The sequence below is a fragment of the Pipistrellus kuhlii genome, unplaced genomic scaffold (genome assembly GCF_014108245.1).
Source record: "Pipistrellus kuhlii isolate mPipKuh1 unplaced genomic scaffold, mPipKuh1.p scaffold_m20_p_18, whole genome shotgun sequence".
In the NCBI taxonomy this organism is placed as follows: domain Eukaryota; kingdom Metazoa; phylum Chordata; class Mammalia; order Chiroptera; family Vespertilionidae; genus Pipistrellus; species Pipistrellus kuhlii.
In genome coordinates, this window is record NW_023425493.1 from 18697349 (window position 1) to 18719619 (window position 22271).

Here is a 22271-nt window from a genome sequence, read left to right on the forward strand (position 1 = left end):
TTCCTCTAATAAGATGAAGTTTCTACAAGTACAGAATCATTATGCCTCTCCAATAAAACCCAGCAAAATGCTTTGCTAATCAATAACGATTAGTAAAAAGGATTGCTAATTTAATAACTCTTGAGATTCCTGTCACAAAATAAAACTGGTCCAGCTGGCATAGTTCGGTGGTTGAGCGTCAATCTAGGAACCAGGAGGTCACCATTCAATTCCCCGTCAGGGCACATGCCCAGGTTGCAAGCTCGATCCCCTGTAGGGGGCGTGAAGGAAAGCAGCCGATAAATGATTCTCATCATTGATGTTTCTCTCTCTCTCCCTCCCTCCCTCCCTCCCTCCCTCCCTCCCTCCTTCACTCCTCCCTCCCTCCTTCCCTCCTTTTCTTAAATTTAAAAAAAAAAAAATAATATATATATATACACACACACACACACACACACACACACACACACACACACACACACATGCACACACACATACACACACTTAAAAAATAAAAGGCTATCATGGCATCTCTTCTATTTCTCTACAACAGTGTTTCTAACTTTAGGGACCAGTATTTGTTCCTAAAGCTTTGAACTCACAAAAGGAAAGGTAAAGCGGTGAATGCTGAGAGTAAAGTATCATAATGATGCTCTCCCTTCTTAGAATTCTAGCCAGCTGCTGTGTTTGGAGGGTGAGCAGCAAGGGTTCTAACAGGCAGGGACATGGCAGCTGCCACCTCAGAGATCATCTGGTTCTGACGCCAGCTTTGTTTCTTCATCTCAGTAACAATGGAGCTGAATGTATTTTAAGATCTATCATTAGATCTTGAAGTGCTTTGTGCCCACCTCTCTGCAGTGCTCTCTTTAGTGCTGATATGAAAAAGGGATAGGTGATCTGTTGTGGGTTAGTTTACCTGTTATAAAAGCTCCATTTGTGAGGTATTTGAAATTTAGGGCCTACAATAGGAAGAATCAAAATTTTTTCTTATATCCAGAGATAGGAGAAACAAGAAGTTATATTTTATAATTTCCTATTTGTTGATTTTTATTTATTGCCCATACTTCTGACAACTTGCAAAATAGGAAATATAAACAACACAATAAATGGGAAGTGTTCCACCTTACTAGAAATAAATTGTAATATAGTTAGCAAAATAAATGGGAAGTGTTCTTACTAGAAGTAAATTGAAATATAGTTAACAAAATAAATGGGAAGTGTTCTACCTTACTAGCAGTGAGTTACAAATTTAAACAAGTAACTGCTGTTTGTCTTTAAAATTAAAAAGATAAGCACCATTCTGGAGTGAGCATTCTTGCATAGTTGATGAGTATAAAGAGATAAAATTTGCCGAAACCGGTTTGGCTCAGTGGTAGAGCATCGGTCTGCAGACCGAAAGGTCCCAGGTTCGATTCCGGTCAAGGGCATGTACATTGGTTGCGGGCACATCCCCAGTAGGGGGTGTGCAAGAGGCAGCTGGTCGATGTTTCTCTCTCATCGACGTTTCTAGCTCTCTATCCCTCCCTCCTCTCTGTAAAAAAATCAATAAAAAAATATATATATATATATAAAAAAGATAAAATTTTTTTGGAAAGTGGTTTGGAAATATATATCATGAGTCTTTGATTTGAAATTTTGCCCTAATGAGGTAATGCTAAATAGAGGAAAAAATTTGGGGTTTCTTCTTTCTGTTGGATCTCTAAATGTGGGAGTACTTCAAGGCTTATCCTAGATCCTGCCTCTTGAGTGTGTCGCTTGTGGACATGTAGAGTTATAATCTGGTATGGTCTGAAGCTGTCCACGGGATGCACTGGCTCTGGGGCCTCCGGGGAGATGCAAAGTCAGCCTCTGCCTGGGACCACCTGGCAGGAGTTACCCAGCGATCTGCAGAAGGCTGTTATTTGTATTGGGCTTGGCAATGCCCAGGACAGGCCAAGTTGTGAAGTAAGGCAGACTGGTGCTCGTGCTGGATCTTTGGCCTCATATTGATAGGTATCGGATATACTGATGCTAGCTGCTGCTTGTTTAAGAGATTTTAGGAAAGTCTGAAGCCTGAGCCACAATAGGCTATCTATATGGAAAAGCCATTGCAAAAGCTTGGGTGAGGTTGCAAGTTGGGTGGGGCGGGGTTTTGAAGAATCACCAGGGTGGAGCGAAAAGTGTGAGCCATGCTGATGGAAACTCAGAAATGCCTGCCAGTCAGCTCTGCAAGGGGGTGAGGTTCCAATACAGAAACAATGACCCTTCTGAGCACATCCATTTGGGAGAAAGCCACCTTGAGTTCCTGCCCTGGTGCCAGACAATCCAGTTCTTCCCTGTATGTGTCCGGTTTCCCCAGTGATACTCCCCAATGCTGGAGCTCAGAGGGAAGGGGACTGTATAAGTCTGTGTGCTGGCCCTTTAAGAGGGACTGCTTGAGTCTCCAGCCTCTGTTTCACTCAGCCATAATCCCCACTGGTTTTTACAGCCTGAAATTACAGGCACTTCTCTCCCCAGTGCAGGGGTCTGGTGTGGGGTTGGGACCCCTTGCTTCTTTCTCACGGGAGGCCTCTGCAGCGGAGGTATCCCTTCGGATTAAAAACACGCCTCACATGGATGTCAGACCAGCCTGTTTTGTGCCTCTTCTACCAGTCTCAGTGTGCTTTCTTCTTTACTTCTCTAGTTGTAGGACTTCCATTCAGCCAGCTTTTCAGGCCACTCTGAATGATGATGGTTCTGTATTTTAATTGTAATTTATCTTTTTTTTTTTAAATTGATTTCAGAGAGGAAGGAAGAGGGAGAGAGAGAGAAACATCAATGATAAGAGAGAATCATTGATTGGCTGCCTCCTGCACGCCCCACTGTTGGGATCAAGCCTGCAAGTTAGGCATGTGCCCTTGACTGGAATTGAACCCGGGACCTTTCAGTCCACAGGCCAATGCTCTATCCACTGAGCCAAACTGGCTAGGGCTATTTTAGTTGTAATTTTGGTGTGGTTGTAAGAGGGGGCAATTACTGGCTGTTACCTACACCACCATCTTGGTTCTCCCAGCATAATGTTTTCAAGGCCCCTCTATGTTGCAGCTTCTATAACAAAATAATTTCTTTTTATGGTTTAGTAACATTCCATTGTATCTATATACCACATTTTGTTTATCTAACCACCTCTTTACTCCAGCTGGGCAATAAAGTGTTTGAAAATTTAACTATTAGTTATTGGTAATTTAAATAGATTTACTAATTAAATAATACATCATATGCTCTAGAATCCATACAATCTATGTAGATATGTATAGAGCATAGATTACGGAGTCCCTTTTCCATATATATATATTCTAAGGAAGGAAAAATTCAACCTAGTATTTGAAATTCTGAGTCATTAACTGAGATAACCATTAGTCATTTATGTTAACAGAACTGGTTTTATAAAGGTTAATTTTATTAAAAGTATAAGCTTTGTTTAAACGAATAATTACTGCCATCAAAGTCATTCTTCCTCTAAGGTTACATTATAATTTGTTTCAGCTTTATTGAAGGTTATTTCAATCCTGCTATCCTATCATTTTACCTTGTTACCTTTATTGATCTGGAACCTGGCTCAGTGGTACATACTAGGTGCTTAATAAAATATCAAATCATTGAGTGTTTTCAGCTGTATAGTTACAAACATTCTAGTATTATTTTTGTAGATTATACCTGCAAATTCATTTGTTATTTGTTGGTGTTACTAGTTTAATTCTCATAAGATAGTCTTATTTTCATATTCTTAAATTTTATTTAACTTTGTTCCTATATATCAAAGAAGATTAGGCTTTGGCATTTAAAAGATTTAGCACTGAAAAGTTTTCAACACTGTTATGCCATGTTTTTAAACCTTTAAGCTACTTAGGCCCCAGGGATGGGCCTAAGCCAGCAGTCAGACATCCCTCTCCCAGTCCAGGGCTCTTGTAGTCTGGGACCCCTCACTCCTTACTGCCTGCCTGCCTGCAGCAGAGGTGGAGAGGCTCCCACCATCACTGCTGAGCTCGCTAGCTGTGAGCCTGGCTTCTGGCTGAGCAGAGCTCCCCCTGAGGGAGCACACTGACCACCAGGGGGCAGCTCCTGCATTGAGCATCTGCCCCCTCGTGGTCAGTGTGTTTCATAGACTGGTCGTTCTGCCTTTTGGTTGATTTGCATATTATGGTTTTATTATTTTGGATGTTATATAGGATAGAGTCACAATGTTAGTGAAAGGAGTAATTTCCGGGATTCTGTGTTTATGAATCAGATTGTAACTATTCCTTTGGCTTTGGATTTGTGGTTTCTTGAACTAATTTAAGTGATGCAAAAGATGTCTCCTTAGGCGTTTCCTGTTTTTAAAAAGTGTAATTGGTGTTTTATTATAAACAGATTTTCTCCAAGGAAAACTTTTCTTCATCATCCATTATGAATGAAATACCATCTATATATTTTATTACTTGCTACCCATATGTGTGGGCTTTTACTTATTTGTTTTTGTGTTTGTTTTTTTCCAAAAGAGGTCCTGTGGTTTTGAAGTAACTATTCTGACTCAATATTTTGCTAATTGCTAAATATTTTCCTTTAGGTTATCACCAACTTACTTGGGCATTTGTAAATTCTTACGTTTCTATTGGTTCACTCTGGCCACTGGGTGTATGACTCAGTGTCACATGCATGTGGTATTACTTGTCAGAGTGGAATTCTAAGACTTCCTCATGACATTGAACAGTTTAACTTTCATGCTTTCTGGGCAGAGAAATGGTCCTGGGAACAGTTCTCCTTCCACCTGATAGTTATGGCAGAGATCAGGACACGTTGCTTTGCTGCCTGTGCAGTGAGGCCTCAGAAACTGCTCTACCCACCTTAACAGGTATGATTCGGAGATGATAGTTTGCAGAGGGTAGATAAGCACAGTAATAAAGTGTGAATGGAGATCTCAAAAAAAAAAATGAATCGTATCTATTATTGTCTTTTTTTCTTAGCCAGCTCTTTTGGCTAGAACTACATAATGTGTAAGATAATAGTTTTGGAATTCATTTTCAAAGTTCTTTTGTGTGTGTGTGTGTGTGTGTGTGTGTGTGTGTTCTGGTATTTTACAGTAGGACCTTAATAAGTACTTACTGAAAAGAAGAATAAATGAGTAATATGTAGTACAATATTTTGTGGTCTTAAGATACATGTGGCTTTATATGAAGCACTTAAACTATTTTTTGAGAATTGTTAAATGATTTATCTAACCACCTTAAATAATTTTGAAGAAGTATTATAAAGTATTAGCTTATAGGAGAATATGCAGTTTGGTAAAGTAGAATTCTGGCAATATAAGTGTTTGTAAAATACTTGGAAATGCCTAAGCTGAAAATTTGTAGATTAATTTTTCTAATTTGTACCTGACAGACTTCTAATTAAATTGTTAAAAGCTATTGAATGACTAATTGGTGAAAAGTGTTTTTAAATACAGTTAAACGTTAAAATTATCTCTGAATTTGAGTTTGAGTCTTAATCTGGATTTTAACTTACTTAATCCTGATAATTTACTTTGTATAAGCTATTTTTTATGTTTAGCCTTATTTTTATTGTATCCTGCAAGTGTATCAGTAGAAAAGGTAATAAAACTACATTTTCTTAATACTCATAATGTATTCCTGCTACCTGTGTTTTATATTTTATATATGAAAATTAGTCTTTTGTCTCATATAAGTGTGATCTACCCTATAACAATGATTAATAAAAGATCTGTCTTCCTTTCTAAGGTACCTAATGTGTAGTAGTCACTTCACATTGTTTAAAAGTAAGACATTTCCAGACTACACACTGGAATTTGGGAGGGTGCAGGACATTTGAATCATGTTTTTCTGTTTTAAACTGTTGAGGAAAGTGGTGTAGACTAGATGCACTAGATAGCACTGTAACATTTACTACTTGCTTTTCCTGTGGGTTTTTTTCTTTGTCTTTTTTACCTTTTTCTCGTTTAGTTCTGTAAGTTTTTATGATTTAATAAATGTTCATCTTTGGCCTTGAGAAAATGTCAGGATGTTGTTTTGTCTTTGAAAAAATTTCCCTTTGTTTAGTGCTAGTGGTAGGATGGCGTTTCTGTGGATATCCTGTGCAGACGGATTGTACGGAAAGTTGACCCTTAGTTTTCTGAGAACAAAAGATTGAGCAGGGCGGGGTGTGTGTGTGTGTGTGTGTGTGTGTGTGTGTGTGTGTGTGTGGAGGGCGGCGAGGTTGGAAGAAGAAGGAAGGAAATAAGATCTTTTGACTTGATCATAAAGGTTATAAAGCCAGAGATGGGGAGAAGGAGAGTGGGGAATAAAAAGGATTGTTTTCCATTATGGTTCTTTAGTACTTTGGCTTCAAAAATTACTTTTATCCTGTTTTTATTATTTTGTATACTTGAGAAATGTACATTACTCTTTGGTCTGAATATAGGATGAGCAAAAGTAGGTTTATAGTTGTTCATATGGAAAATAGTGTAATAACTAATAATTAATACAAGAATAAACTGTTTTACATACTCATAACTGTAGTACTTACTTTTGCCTAACCCTGCATATCTTTTAAGTTTATATAAGATTGTGCCGTAGGTCTCATTCTCTTTTCTCCTTTTGTCAAATAACATGGCTTTTAAGAAGCTGACTTGCCTTTAACAATCCTCTTTTGAGCTTGTTGGGAGTTCCTCTTCAGTACATGTGACTACATGTCAAAAACATGTCTTGCCCATTGACAGCCTGTCATTCTACTGTCTTCCGTGCAGATTTCATGCTCATCCAATTTTAATGCTTTCTTTTCTCTGAAACCTTTACCGACTTCAGAGCTTGGTGTTCTATTTCGTTCTCTCAGAGCATCCTCTGAGTACATGATTCATTTATACAACATTTTTTTTTAGAGCCCCTTATATACATGCACTAGTCCGGGTGCTTATAATTTACCAGTGACCAAAGCAGACAGAAATCTGTCCTCATAAAAGTGGTATTCTGGTTGAGGGAGTTAGCTTAATACACATGAATATAATAAAAAGTAAATTATATGTTTTGTGGTATTAAGAACTTTGAAGAGAAATACATTGGGAAGGGAGATATGGAGAATGCGTGAGTGTTGTCAGGAATAGATGTATTTTAAAATAAGACAGTCAAAAAATAGAGCACTGGGGGAGTAATATTTGAGTGAAGTGTCATGTGGTAGATATCTTGGGGAAGAATGGTTTAGGTAGAAGGTAAAGCCAGTACAGGGGTCCCAAGGCAGGGAAATGCTGGGAAGTCCAAGGAAGGCCAGTGGTCAAAATGGGGCATATTAGGGGAGTAGGAGTAGGAAGATGAATTGGGTAAGATAAGTTGTAAAGGGCCTTGTAGACCCTTGTTAGGACTTTGGTTTTTACTGTAAGATACAGGGAGCCATCTAAGATTTTGAGCGGAGGAGTAATATAATCTGATTTACGCTTTAAAAACTGGCTGATGTGTCCTAGCTGGTTTAGCTCAGGGGATTGAGTGTTTTGCGCCCCCCCACCCCCACCCACCCACCTCACAGGACTGAACAGCCCTGGATTTGATTAAGTCAAGGGCATGTACCTTGGTTGCAGGCTTGATTCCTGGCCCTGGTTGGGGCGCAAACAGGAGGCAACCAACTGATGTATCTCATGTTGATGTTTTTCTTTCAGTGTCTCTTTTTCTCCTTTCCACTCTCAGTGGGAAAAATATTCTAACAACCAAAAAAATCTGGCTGGTGTGTTGAGACTAGATAATAGAGAACTAATAGAGAACAAGGATAGAAGCGTGGAGATTAGTTAGGATAGTGAAATAATCTAGGTAAGGGATAATGGTTGTGACACAGTATAGTAGTGGAGGGGGTGAGAAATGAATAGATTCTCAATATTGAAATTAGTGCCAGTAGAATTTCCTGATGGTTTAGTTGTGATATATGAGAACAAAAAAGGAATCATGAATGATTCCAAGGTTTTTTTTGTCATTCCCCTCCCATCACCCAGCTTTATTGATATATTGACATACAAGAATATGTAAGTTTAAGGTTTATGATGTGTTGATTTGATAGACTTGTGTATTGCAAAATGATTACCACCATAGCCTTAGGTAATACACACTTTAAATCACATCATTACCATTTCTTTTTTTGTGGTGAAAACATTTAAGGTCTATTCTCTTAGTAACTTTCAAGTATATAGTACAGTATTATTAACTATAATCACTGTGCTTGCTGTACATTAGACCCCCAGAACTTACTCATAGCTAGAAGCTTGTACTCAAGCTTTCAAGGTTTTGGTTGGCATTTCATAACCCAATGGAAATTCTGCTAAAGTAGTTAATTTTTCATTAGAATAAATAATAACATAGAACATGTAGCCAGTTTAAAGGATGTTTCATATAACATAGTGTTTCATTTGTTTTTTAATTCTAATTCACTGTAACTCTGCCTTTAAACAAAGAGCTACACATTTGCTTCAAATTAACTGTCAGGACATCTGGACATATCTTTACCTTTGTCATAGTTATTCTAAAGGTAAAACAGAATTTAATTAGTTGTGGAATTTTAAATATACATTCCTTTTAAGAGGAGAAGGAATGTAATGAAGTGAAATAAACTCTAAAACTGTTAGAATTACAGATAAACCTACAACAGGAATTTGTCTATTTTATGTATAGACGGTGGTGAAACCATTTTTAAAACCCTGATTAATGCTTTTTAATATTAAAATACATGCCGTTGTTTTCTGTCGCTTACGTTTTTGTGTAACTTGATCATTCATTCAACAGTTACTGAATACATACTATCTAATAAAAGAGTAATATGCAAATTGACCATACCTCCACTATACCCACAAGCCATGCCTATCAACAATCAGGAGCAAGTATGCAAATTAACTCAACCAAGATGGCTGTGGCCAGAGAGAGAGCAAGAGGCTTGGGTTTCCCGGCAACGGAGGAAGCCAAGCTTTCCACACATCCTGGTGGGCCCAGGCCTCCACTCAAGGCTACAAAGTTTCAATCATAGAAGATAAATAAATCCCAACAAAAATGGCTGCCGACATAAATGGTTAGGGGCAATCAGGAAGGCAGGCAGGCAAGCAAGCAGTTGGGAGCCAGCGGTCCTGAATTGTGAGAGAGATGTCTGGTAGGATTGGGCCTAAATGGGCAGGCAGACATCCCTCAAGGGGTCCCAGATTGGAGAGGGTGCAGGCTGGGCTGAGGGACAAACACCCCTGTGCACGAATTTCGTGCACCAGGCCTCTAGTATTATATAACTCCTTGCTAGAAAAAGAAGATTCTTAGCCAAAGAGCACATTGTGAAGTTTTGGAGACAAACATGAATTGAGGATATAATAAAGATAAAGATAGAGGGTATTGATGCAGCAAATGCATGCTTTTTTTGAGAGCACCAGGAGGAGGAATCTATGAGGCTTCCTAGGGGAGGTATTGGAGCTGAGTGTTATGAAATGAGTCTGAGTCAGCCAGTCAAGAAAAGGGTAGAATGAAACCACATTCCAGATAGACAGGACAGTGTGAGCAAGGGCATCACAGTGTATGTTAAGATTTAAAATTTGAGATATAGAGTGGGTGGAGGTAAAGCTAGAGAAATAGGAGACCTGATCTTAAAGCCGTTGAAGGCGATAGTAAAGAGATTTTAGCTTGATGGTAAACTATTGAGGGCTAATCTTAAAAGAGTGACATGGTCAAATTTTTGTTTTGAATAGATCACTTTGCCAGCTGTGTGGAGGATGGATTTGAGGGAGACAAGACTGGAGGCAGTAGTCCAGGTGAGAGACGATGGGGATTTGAACTAAGGCATTGGCTGTAGAGATGAGAGGAGGAAATGGATTTGAAAAGAAATAAAACCACTGATTAAAGGCTTATTCTCCTGTAAATATGATAAAACCAATTTTTAAAAAATATATTTTATTGATTTTGTACAGAGAGGAAGGGAGATAGAGAGTTAGAAACATCGATGAGAGAGAGAATCATCGATCAGCTGCCTCCTGCACACCTCCCACCGGGGATATGCCCGCAACCAAGGTATATGCCCTTGACCGGAATCGAACCCGGGACCCTTCAGTCCCCAAGCCGACGCTCTATCCATTGAGCCAAACCGGTCTTGGCTGATAAAACCAATTTTAAATTTAAAATGATTGGAGAAAAGTTAGTGGCATATAGCTGCTAAAAATAATTTTAGTTATTAAGAAAATTGCTATTGGAAGAAAAGAGTGTTTTTTTGTATAATTGACCTGGATTGTAAAAACATGGTTTGTGTAGTATGACTAAACTTAGGAACCATAAAGCTTTGAGGAAGAAACCAGGTCTTACAAGGCCAACACCATTACACATGACACCATTACACATGACAGAAACTCAATAAATGTACATTGTTGGTGATATTTTCTAGAGCATTCATTTAAGTGCCTATTTTACAAAAATATATCACCAAGGAATAGAAAATAGGATATAATTTTTTCATTAAAACAATTGTAAACTATTATGGACAGTGTTGCATGGTAACACAAAGTTATTTTAGAGTGGCGAGAATATTGTATGAAACCAAAACATTTTTCTATTGTTTAACAGGTAATTTTAGGATATTTTTTTTTCTAGAAGCACTATTTTTAGACATAAATGGAGGGTCTGGATTTATACAATATGTACATATTTTTAAAAATCTGTTTTTTTCCCCACAATTTGTTTTATATGGACAGAGTAAGGGAAGGAGGGGAGTTTGGGAGCACTTACAAAACATAACTATTTTTTCTTAAAACTACCACTTCACCATAACAAAATATCCTGTATTTTTATAAAACAAATTGCCAGTTCTTTTTGAGATTTCTTCTTTCCATTTTGAGAAAAGTGCTTTTCCTGTTAATTTCTAATATTGGTGACTGCATATAAAGCACAGTTAACTGTGTTCTTTTCATTTTGTGTTTTTTCTACCTTGTTACATCTTCAACAAGTAGACTTCTCTTGTGTTTAGGAGACATTTGTTCATTCTTCATTATTCTAAAATTATATCGTTATGTCCCTCCCTGGAGCCGTCCATCTGTGCCAGCAGCTAAAATACTGCCTACTTACTGAATTCAAATGGATTTCCAGCTGTGAAATTCAAGTGAACTTACTGTGAATCTCTTTTTCTTCTTATGTCTTTCAGAAGCCTTGCACCGCCCCTATGGCTGTGATGTTGAACCCCAAGCACTGAATGAGGCCATCAGGTGGAGCTCCAAGGAGAACTTGCTGGGAGCCACTGAGAGTGATCCTAATCTCTTCGTTGCACTTTATGATTTTGTAGCAAGTGGTGATAACACACTGAGCATCACTAAAGGTAAGCTTCTGAGTAATACCCCTTACTCTTCAGTTTTCGTTAGTGGATAGGAAATAAAAGGGTCTGTTCTAGAGTCTGCCTTTAAAATTAGCTAGGTGATCTGGGCCCAGATACTTTTGGTTCATAATTGTCTGTTTTTTAAAAGTGAGAATATGTTTTTCATTGATTTTAGAGAGGAGAGAGGAAGAGGGAGAGGTAGAGGGAGAAGTAGAGGGAGAGAGAGAGAGGAAAAAAAAGAGAGAGAAAGAAACATCAGTCAGTTGCCTTATGCATGTGCCCTGACCGGGGATTGAACCTGAAACCTGGGTATGTAACCTGACTGGGAATTGAACCCCAGATTCTTCAGTGCATAGGGTGTAGCTCTAACCGCTTAGACACCGGCTGGAGTGTAATTGTTTTTTTTAACCTGTATATGAAGAAATGCCACGTTGTCTACTTTATAGGCTTATTAAGGATAAAATGAGATCGTCTTTTAGAGAAAACACCACACAGTATACACATAAACTTTCCTCATTCTCAGAATTTGTATTATATGTAATATGGCAGCATTTGTCTGTCTCAGAGGGTTCACTGTATATCTCTTCTCATTGATTGAATCATGTTGTCCATGACTGGCTGCCTGTCTGAGAACTGTTTGTTATCAGTTAGCAATGAGATTAAAAACTTGTACCCAAAGTGCAAACCAACTACATTACCAAGTACACTATTATTTAGTTCAACTGACATTTCTTTCTTTCTTTCTTTTTTTTTGAGCAAGAGTTTGGGCATGAAGAAAGTAGTCTAGTGATTCACAGTCTGGCATAAGCCTCTTAAATTATTGTGGACTTGCTCTGAGCAGCACTGGCCTAGGCATTTTATCTCTCATTTTTGTTTATATGGATCAGTGAAAAGAACAGTACCAAGGGTTTCTATTGTAGTAATATTCTCAGATTAGTTTATTTCAGTAGTAAATGCTTATAAAAGGGAATACTAAGAACATGACCAAATAAAAATCATCCATTATTGGTTTTTTTGAACAGGATAGGAAATATGAAACTTTTATGAGAAAGAAATATAAGTATGGGAGATTGTCATTGTGTATATGAATTGGATTGCTAATTTGCATAAATTTGTTCTTATCTTTTGAACCTACTGGGAGAAAATACATTTCAGGATAATTTTTCACTCCACAAAACTGTCACATTAAGTAATTATTTGTCAAACTTGCCTTTTAAAATATATATGTATTTGTTGATTTTAGAGAGGAAAGGAGAGGGAGAGAGAGTAGAAACATCAATGATGAGACAGAATCATTGATTGGCTGACTCTTGGGTATCCTAATGGGGGTCGAGCCTGCAACCCAGGTGTGTGCCCTGACCAGGAATTGAACCAGGACCTCCTGGTTCATAGGTTGACTCTCAACCACTGAACATGCCATCTGGGCCAAACATATTCTTTTTATTTGTAAGCTTCAGAATGGGGTAGGTATTAATTAGGAGTGGACATACCAAATTAAGAACATAAGCCTCCATTCAAGGAATGTTACCTTTAAATAAAATTTTTACATCAGTTTTTGAAATTTGACCAGATTCATCAAATGCAGAAATGCTAAAAACTGAGTTTCTCACCCTAGCTGGTTTGGGTCAGTGGATAGAGCATTAGTCTACAGACTGAAGGGCCCAGGTTTGATTTGGGCCAAGGGCACATGCCCGATTTGGGGCTCAATCCCCAATAGGGTGCATGTACAAGGCAGCCGATCAATGATTCTCTCTCATCATTGGTGTTAGTATCTCTTTCCCCCTTCTCCCTTCTTCTCTGAAATAAATAAAAATATTTTTAAAAAACACACACAAAAAACAACTGAGTTTCTCAACTGGGATATAAATATGTCCCAATGTGAATGTGATGGCATGTGTACATGAGCCAGGAGGTTCTAACGGCACAGGAAAAGTAAAGTGCATTATCTCCTCGTGTCAATTTACTTAGAGATTTTGGGTAGTTTCGGGGATGGATGTATGAGAGATGGGAGTTTATGCATTGGGAAGAAAGTTTTAGGATAAAACAAAGGACTTCATATAAATTTTATTCTTGTGGTTGTCTTTTAGAGCTACAATAAACCCTTATACCTTTACTGATACTTCAGTGGAGAAGTTTGTGAAGCTGTGACTCAGAACATTCTTTCCTAGATATAATTTGCATGTCAGTTATTTTCCAAGATAGCTCAGTCACTGAGGAAACATTGATAAAGTTTATTGAGTCTTCAATTACCAGTTGTGGCAACCACTAGTGTACAGCTCAAGGAATAGGATTCCCTTTACCTTATGGCCAGCAGGGATTTTTCATAAAACCTATGAAATGCCAGATTTTTATATCAGGTCCTTATAAAATAATGTTATGCTACATCTTTTTAATTATTTTAAATATAAGAAAATATATTTAAAAAAATAAAATAATTATTTTACTTTTTTTTTTTTTTAAGATGATAATTTGCTTGAAGTAAGAAACAAAGTTCTACCAGGATTCCTCTGTCAGTAGAGTAATGCTTTTCCCATAGCTCATACCCCTTTCAGTTTCCTTCCAGAATAGAAAGTTCTTCTCCCAACTGCCAAAAAGAGGGGAAATCAGACAAAAGCCTAGGGTGTTTCACTGTATCTCAATTTGATTACCTGTCATTACCAGTTCTTTATAAGGAAGCAATAATAATATGCTTAGTAAAATACTTAGTGTTTTACTTTTTCCAGTTCTCATGGAGTAAAAGAGAAAAGCTACCCAAGCAAGTTTTATTTTGTTTTTTCTAGCAGTACTAAGATTTTTTTTCCCTGTGCATTTCCACCACCACACTCCTATGCATACATTTGTATATTTTATATGTATAAAATGCAAAAGAGTCCATAGTCCTGTATTTTTTCTCACTGAATGTTTCATATCCAGGTATGTTGGGTGAGATAGTAAGAGTCAATAGAAAGTTATCCTGTGGTAGACATTTCTATAAATCTCTGAAAAAGTTAGATAACTATCATAATACTGATTCTGAGTTTTTCCTCTAATAGCCTTTGCCGATAACTGGATCATATGCTCTTGATTGATTGGGCTTTTTCCTGCTTTCTGATAGTGAGAGTGGGTGTGAACTCTATAGAAAGGCTTGCATCTCTCAGAGGTAGGGGCCTCAATTGGAAGAATTATTTAGGTGGTCAGTTATTATATTATTAATGCTATATCTTTTGCTTTCCCCATCTTGTCCATGCTGCAAGTGTAGGGGCAAGGTATATGTTGCTGGAGTCTGAAGTTGATGTTTACAACTTTAATGGAGCAATCAAGTACACGGAAGTCGTTAGCAAAGATTCTTTGAGTAACTTGAGTTTTGGGTTCCCGAATCAGACTCAGCTTCCTTTCCCACACACTAAATTTAGAGGAATGGATAGGAGTGACTCATTTTTCGTGGGGAAACTGGGAAACTGTATCTATTTAAAACTTGAGTCCTGGAAAAGATTGTGCTTTGAGAGTCCTCACTACTCACCTCCCTTTCCCCAAACAATTTTCTTTCTGAAAACATTGCTGAAAGCTCTGTGGTCAATGCTTTTGCTTTTACATTGATGGTTTTGTTGCCTTGGTGCCATGTGAAATTTAGAAGTGATGTTGTGTTTCCCGTAGCTTATCCTTAATCCTGGAGTGCTTGTTAACATTGAACCATATATAAGATACATTCCTTGACTAACTGTTTCAGGGAGAAAAAAATGAACAAAGAAATGTTTTTGAAGGGTGAGACTATGTCATTTTCCAGCTATTTGAGTAATCTTTTTATCTTTGTATACATGTATACATGGAGTTTTCTAAAGACATTTTTAGTTGGTATAAAAACCTTTGAAAACCTATAGTAAATGCCAAAATGCCACTTTTAACTATGCTTCTTTTGTTGAAGCTACAAGCTAAAGAGATCAGTGGAGGATATGATGAACAGCCAAGTTTGTTTTTATTATTTTTAAAATATTTTTATTGATTTCAGAGAGAGGAAGGAAGAGAGAGATAGAAACATCAGTGATGAGACAGAATCACTGATTGGCTATCTCCCGGGCATGTGCCCTTTTTTTTACTGGACTCGAACCTGGGACCTTGAAGTCTGCAGGCTGGCGCTCTATCCACGGAGCCAAACTAGCTAGGGCTGTTTCCATTAAAAAAAGCATTTGTTGCATAAAAGTTTCTATATATGAATTTAAAGTTGGATAATAGATTGCTTTTGAGACAAAGTGTTAACATCTCTTTCATTCTGTGTAATCTTATGACTAGGTGAAAAGCTACGAGTCCTTGGTTACAATCAGAATGGTGAGTGGAGTGAAGTTCGCTCTAAGAATGGCCAAGGTTGGGTGCCAAGCAACTACATCACCCCAGTAAACAGTCTGGAAAAACATTCCTGGTACCATGGACCTGTGTCACGCAGTGCAGCTGAGTATCTGCTCAGCAGTTTAATCAATGGCAGTTTCCTGGTGCGAGAAAGTGAGAGCAGCCCCGGGCAGCTGTCCATTTCGCTCAGGTACGAGGGGCGTGTGTATCACTACAGGATCAATACCACCACGGATGGCAAGGTAAGACTGGCCACCACCTTTAGGTGTGGATGGTCTGCTCCTTAGAAATTATATTCAGAACGACTGAAGAATATAGTTTTTATGTCTGATGAAAGAAAATAGTCACTGATGTTAGTCTGGCATGTTAAAGAGGGCTTACTTCTTTCAAAAGAATATGGTAATGGAAATTGAAAACAGTATTATAATAGAAGTTTAATGAACTAAAAGCGAAGAAGAATGAAGGAAATTGCTGGATAAATTAGCTGTTCTAAACATTGTTAATATGTAAATAGACATACTAAGTGTACCGGTTAATAATGTGGATTTTTTTCAATAGATGAAGTTACACATATGTTGATATATATGTGATTTGATATGTATGCTATTTTGTTGTATTGACAAAAAGCTTCAAAACTTCATATGTCAAATTTACTGAAAGTGTTAACATCATATTTTTACACTTAAAAATGTCAAATTTCGGGGCCAAAAAAAGAGCATTGTGGAAAGTTATAATTCATTACATTATTTTGAAGAAAAGTGCTGCTGAATACTTCGGGAAGCTTATGGGGAACATGCTCCATCTCAGGATACTTGAGAACGCTGATTTAAACGCTTTAAAGGTGATGATTTTGATGTGAAAGACAACGTCCAGGTCAACCAAAAAAGTTTGAAGACCAACAATTAACAAGCATTATTGGATGAAGATGCATGTCAAACTTAAAAACAACTTGCAGAAAAATTAAACGTTGCTCAGCAAACAATTTCTAATTGTTTACAAGCAACGGGAAATATTTTAAAGGAAGGAAAATGGGTGCCATATCAACTGAATGAAATGGAAAACTGAAAAGTTATCAGTAAAATGTTGCTTCAGCAGCACAAAAGAAAGTCTTTTTTGCATGGAATTGTGACTGGCAATGAAAAGTGGATTTATTTTGAGACTCCAAATGCACATAATCATGGGTTGATCCAGGTCAACCATCAACATCAACTGCAAGGCCAAATCGCTTCAGAAAGAAGACAAGCTCTGTGTTTGGTGGGATCAGGAAGGTGTGGTGTATTATGAGCTTTTAAAACCAGGTAAAACCGTTCATACTGATCTGCTACAGACAACAAATAATCACTTTAAACCATGCTTTGATCATGAAACAACCAGAATGTTCAAGAAGTCACGGCAAAGTAATTTTGCTTCATGATGATGCACTATCACACACTTCAAAACCAGTTAAAGACACGTTAAAAGACCTTGCCTGGGGAAGTAGTAACCCACCCACCATTTTCACCAGACCTTGCTCCTTCAGATTACCACTTGTTCCAATCAATGGCACACGCACTTTCTGAGCAGCACTTCAAAAATGTACAAAGAAGTGGAAAATTTGGTCTCTGAATGGTTTGCTTCAAAACAAGAAAAGTTCTATTGGGAAGGTATCCACAAATTACCTGAAAGATGGGGAAATGTGTGGCTAGTGATGGACATTACTTTGAATAAAGCACTTGTGATGTTTCTCTTGATATTATTGTGTTTTCTTTGATTACAAAATCCGCTATTAGTAACTGGTACACCTAGTACACCTAATGCATTGTATAGAATTGATTTACTTTTTAAATACATTTTTGTTGATTTCAGAGAGGAAGGGAGAGATAGAAACATTAGTGATGAGAGGGAATCATTGATTGGCTGCATCCTGCATGCTGGATGGAGCCTGCAACCCAGGCATGTGCCCTTGACTGGATTCGAACCTGGGAACCTTCGGTCTGCAGGCCGAAGCTCTATCCACTGATCCAAGCGGGCGAGGGCTGTATAGTATTGTATAAGTTAAATCTTATATCTGAAAATTATAATAAACTCTACAAGGAAGTTAACAGAGGAAGAATTTAGGCTTCTAAGACTGGTGTTGATCATATATATATATCTTTCCACCTGACTGACTGACTGACTGACTGACTGACGGCTGGTACATATGTCGTGCATTGGCAATTTAAAAATAAATGTTGACTCGCACATGTGCGGTGCATATAAAGCTCTCGCTGGTGCTAATTGCATGCGTGTTTTAATTTTATAATACTATGTTATATATACTATTTTGACCTATAATTTTTGCAGTAACGTAATTACTGCATGAATCCTTCTTCTAATTAATTTCCTTTCAATGTGCACGTATCTGCACCGGGCTACTAGTGATAATCACTTAGCAGTTTACATGTTGGAAAGACCAACCAATTTAGAATGGTTGTGTTAGATTGGATCAATTTCTCACTTTATAAATTGTAAAGCATAGGCTTATGTTAGTTCCTCTATTGAATAGTAAATGTAAATTGAATCATTTCTTCCATTCTTTTCTTCTCGGAGATATGCATACAGGGGAAAAGCACAGGCTTTAAGAGCAAGAAGAACCTGGTTTGTTGTATAATTCCACCGTTTGTTTATAACTTTGTGATCTGACATAAGCCTCAGTTTCCCATTTCACTTTATTGCATTCTTGTGAGGATTAAATGAAATAATTTTCATAAAGCATAAAGGAGGAAATAAGAAAATTATGAATTCTCTTTCTCTTGCACACTATCTCATATTGTCTCTTGATGAAACCAAATAGAATCAGATAAGTAATAATATACAAGAGACAGCTCAACAGAAGTGAGTGCATATGTGTACAGAAGGTATGCACAAGAATGTTCATAGTAGTGTCAGTTGTAATAACTCTAAACTAGGCTCTCCTAACAATAGTAGAATAAACTAATAAATTGTAAATTGCAGTCTCATATAACAACAAAAATGAACACAGTTCTGATATACACACTTCAGGAAAACTATGGCCTGCCAGCTGCCTGCTTTTGTAAATAAAATTTTATTGGAATATAGCCACACCCATTTGTTTATGTATTGTCCATGGCTGCTTTTTCATTATTACAGCAAATTTGAGTAGTTTCAACAGAGGTGCTATGGCCACAAGCATAAAATATTTTTTGTCTGGCCCTTCACAGGAAAGTTTGCTGATCCCTGCACAGAGGGACCTCACACATATAAAATGGAGCGAAAGCGATCAGTGGTTGCCTGGGGAAGGGATGGGGCAGTGGGAATGACTGCAGAGGGTGTGGGTTTCTTTGTGTGGGGTGATGAAAACATTCTAGAATTAAATAGTGGTGATGGTTGTCAGCCTTGTTGAATATACTAAAACCACTGAATTGTACACTTGAAAATGGTGAATTTTATGGTATGTGAATTACATCACAATAAAAAAGCAATCTAGACATTTTATAAACAGAATCTTGGATAAATAGACAAAAATTTTTTTTTTTTTACTATATTAACATTTTAATGCCATAAAATACTATGTAAATCTCTTAAAATTCTGACATTCCATAGTCAGTATTAGACATCCTAGTCTTATAATGTTTTATTTCTGCCTTAAGATTTAAGTTTCTTAAATGTATTTTGCCTGAATTAAGTATTAATTTGATGAAAAGTTCTTTTAAAATCATCACTTAGTGGGTTCTAATAAATTAAAAATTAAACTTGAAAAAAAATTGAGTGAAAGAAAACAGGTAATCTAAGGTGCTAGAAGTCAGCAAAGTGGTCACCTTTACAGAGGTATATAGATGGGAGGGCACAGGAGAAGGTGCTGGGGTGCTGGTGATGCTATAATGCTTGGTGTGGCAAATGTGAGTTCATTTTATAAAAATCAGTAATTCTCCATTTATTGTACATTTTTCTGTTTACAATAAGGCCCAAAGACTGCTATTTTACTTTACACTTACTGCCTATCACAGATTAACTACTGTTTTGTTAATAGACCATCTAAAATTAAATTGTGACTCTTTTTTAGTAAATGGTTTAGACACTCAAAAGCATATCTTAGTTAAATTAAAATTATAACATATTTAATATCCTTGCTCTACCAGAAAAATCGAAACAGTGGTTTTCAAGTTATGTTCTGTGAAAGATTCTGAGGGAGTATTTGATAAACTCACAGGAGGTCGAGTCCCCTCTTGCTTACTTTAATCAGAGAATCTCTTCCTTTATATTTGTATACTGTGGTTGAATTTCATGCTTAAAAAGTATTTGAGATCCAATGATCTTGATGATGTAGAAAGATATCTTTGAAGTTTTTTCCCCAAGACTAGAGCTAATTTAGTAAGCATAGGAAGAGTGGGTTAAAAGTAAGATGAAATTGAAATTCTGTGTTACCCCTTACCATCATCATTTAATTCTTTGATTTACCTCAATAAGATAACCTCCTAGCTCTATACCTTCAGATCAGTGAAAAAAATGGGCTTTTAAAAAAATCTTCTGGCCCTGGCTGCGTGGCTTAGTTAGTTGGAGCATTGTCCTGTACACCAAAGGCTGTGGGTCCAATTCCTGGTCAGGGCACATACCTAGGTTGCAGTTTCGGTCCCTGGTTGGGTGCATGCAGGAGGCAACTAATTGATGTTTCTCTCCCCCTCTCCCTTCACCTCTAAAAAAAAAAAAAGTGAATAAACATTTCCTTGGGTGAGGATTAAAACTTTTTTTTTTTCTGATCTCTCTTCAAGTTGGCTTAGCTTTTCTCCTGCCTTTCTCACCAGGTATACGTGACCGCCGAGAGCCGCTTCAGCACCTTGGCAGAGCTTGTCCACCATCACTCCACAGTGGCTGATGGGCTGGTGACCACATTGCACTACCCCGCACCCAAGTGTAACAAGCCTACAGTTTACGGTGTGTCCCCCATCCATGACAAATGGGAAATGGAACGGACAGATATTACCATGAAGCACAAGCTTGGGGGTGGTCAGTATGGAGAGGTTTACGTTGGCGTCTGGAAGAAATACAGCCTGACGGTTGCTGTGAAAACATTGAAGGTGGGTTGCTGAGAATGACAGTGCTCAGGCATCTTTTTCTTTTGTGCTCACTTACTTGGAAATACCAGCATGCCCATCTTTAACTTTGGAATGCTTTCCACCCACTGGTGTCACACGGATCAGCAAATGGTAATGATCAACCCTAGTGCCTTGCTGACAGTACAGAGGAAGATTATTCATTGCAGTGCAGTGAAACCCACATGTGGGGAATGTTTATCTTTGGAGGCTATTGATGGAGATCTTAGTGGGCGGTTAGAAGCAAATTACTAGTTATAAAGCAAAAGAGCTTGTTTTGCTTCCTCAGCACGACCCCTGCTGGACAGAATTCTTCATGCATTGTTTGAGGATCATGGGTACTCTTTCTGGCTTGCTCTTACTGCCCCCTTACCCTCCCCCCCTCTCTATCTCTCTCCACCTCTCTCCCAAGAGAATAGACTCCTACTTCTTGTTCTTAATATTCATAGAATTCTTTTTCCCTGCCACCATCTCTCCTTTTTAAGCATCCTATCAGATTTCAGGGTTTTCACTCCTCCCATTCTCTGAAGATTCTCCTGTATGCCTCAGTGACTCTGCCACATTACTCATAAGGGCTGCTCTTCAGCTATGAGTTGTAGTCAGTTCTTTTCAGCAAGCATTTATTAGGCATATTTTTTTAGTATGAATATTTAAGGCCTTGCAAGCATGCATTGCTCCTTAAAGAATTTGTCAGGAAAACAAACATGTAAACAGCTAACTGTTCTGTCTCCTCTTTCAAAGCTGAGATGTCTTGGGACATAAACTGTCAGAGAACTGAGTTATCCAGGCTTCCCATGTGTGTTTCAGCTGTGATAGGATGTGATTGCTGAATTTTGCTCATCCTGCTAATTTTTACTCATTTCAGATATTGGATAGATTTAATTTATTTCTTAACACCTTAAATGCCCAGACTGTTTTGTCTTCCGGATGGAAAGTACAGTATCAGTCACTGGTGACTGGGCGCTGTAGAGCATATTAGATTATGATAAGATTCTCCATGTATATGTTAAAATATTCAAAAGATGCCATTTTTTAAAATATATTTTATTGATATTTTTTTTTATAGAGAGGAAGAGAGAGGGGATAGAGAGTTAGAAACATCGATGAGAGAGAATCATCAATCAGCTGCCTCCTTCACACCCCACACAGGGGACGTGCCCGCAACCAAGGTACATACCCTTGACTGGAATAGACTTTTCAGTCCGCAGGCTGACACTCTATCTACTGAGCCAAACCGGTTTTTGGGAAAAGATGCCATTTTTTAAAGCTGAAGTTTTTCACCTTGGCCAGTTCTTAGCGGTTAGAGCACATGTGTCAAACACAAGGCCCGCGGGCCAAATCCGTCCTACCAGGCCTTGCAATGTGGCCCGCACCGCGCTGTCATCACTTCACTCCGCTGCGTTTCCATCACAATGACAGTTTATGACTGTTCAGTAAACCATTCGGCCTGCGATTTAGGCTGGATTTTAGATTTTGGCCCCTTCTCTGATTGAGTTCGACACCCCTAGGTTAGAGTATCAGTATGCGCATGAAGGCTCATGGGTTTGATTCCCAGTCAAGGGCATGTACTTGGGTTGAGGGTTTGATCCGAGGCCCCGGTTGTGTGCATGT

At 38.0% G+C, this 22271-nt stretch overlaps 1 protein-coding gene across 9 annotated transcripts in view; it reads left to right on the forward strand.

The window, feature by feature from the left end:
- The window catches only part of ABL2 (ABL proto-oncogene 2, non-receptor tyrosine kinase), a 71138-nt gene that overhangs the window by 32571 nt on the left and 16296 nt on the right, over positions 1-22271 (forward strand). For 3 of the 9 annotated variants that reach the window (XM_045583180.1, XM_036442359.2, XM_036442365.2), the window contains exons 2-5: positions 9665-9727; positions 11104-11274; positions 15538-15833; positions 20373-20645. In XM_045583180.1, coding sequence (XP_045439136.1) covers positions 9665-9727; positions 11104-11274; positions 15538-15833; positions 20373-20645 — 803 coding nt within the window. Of the gene's footprint in view, positions 1-4664; positions 4829-9664; positions 9728-11103; positions 11275-15537; positions 15834-20372; positions 20646-22271 lie in introns of those variants that run through there. The other 6 variants (XM_036442361.2, XM_036442366.2, XM_036442364.2 and 3 more) reach the window with 3 other exon arrangements.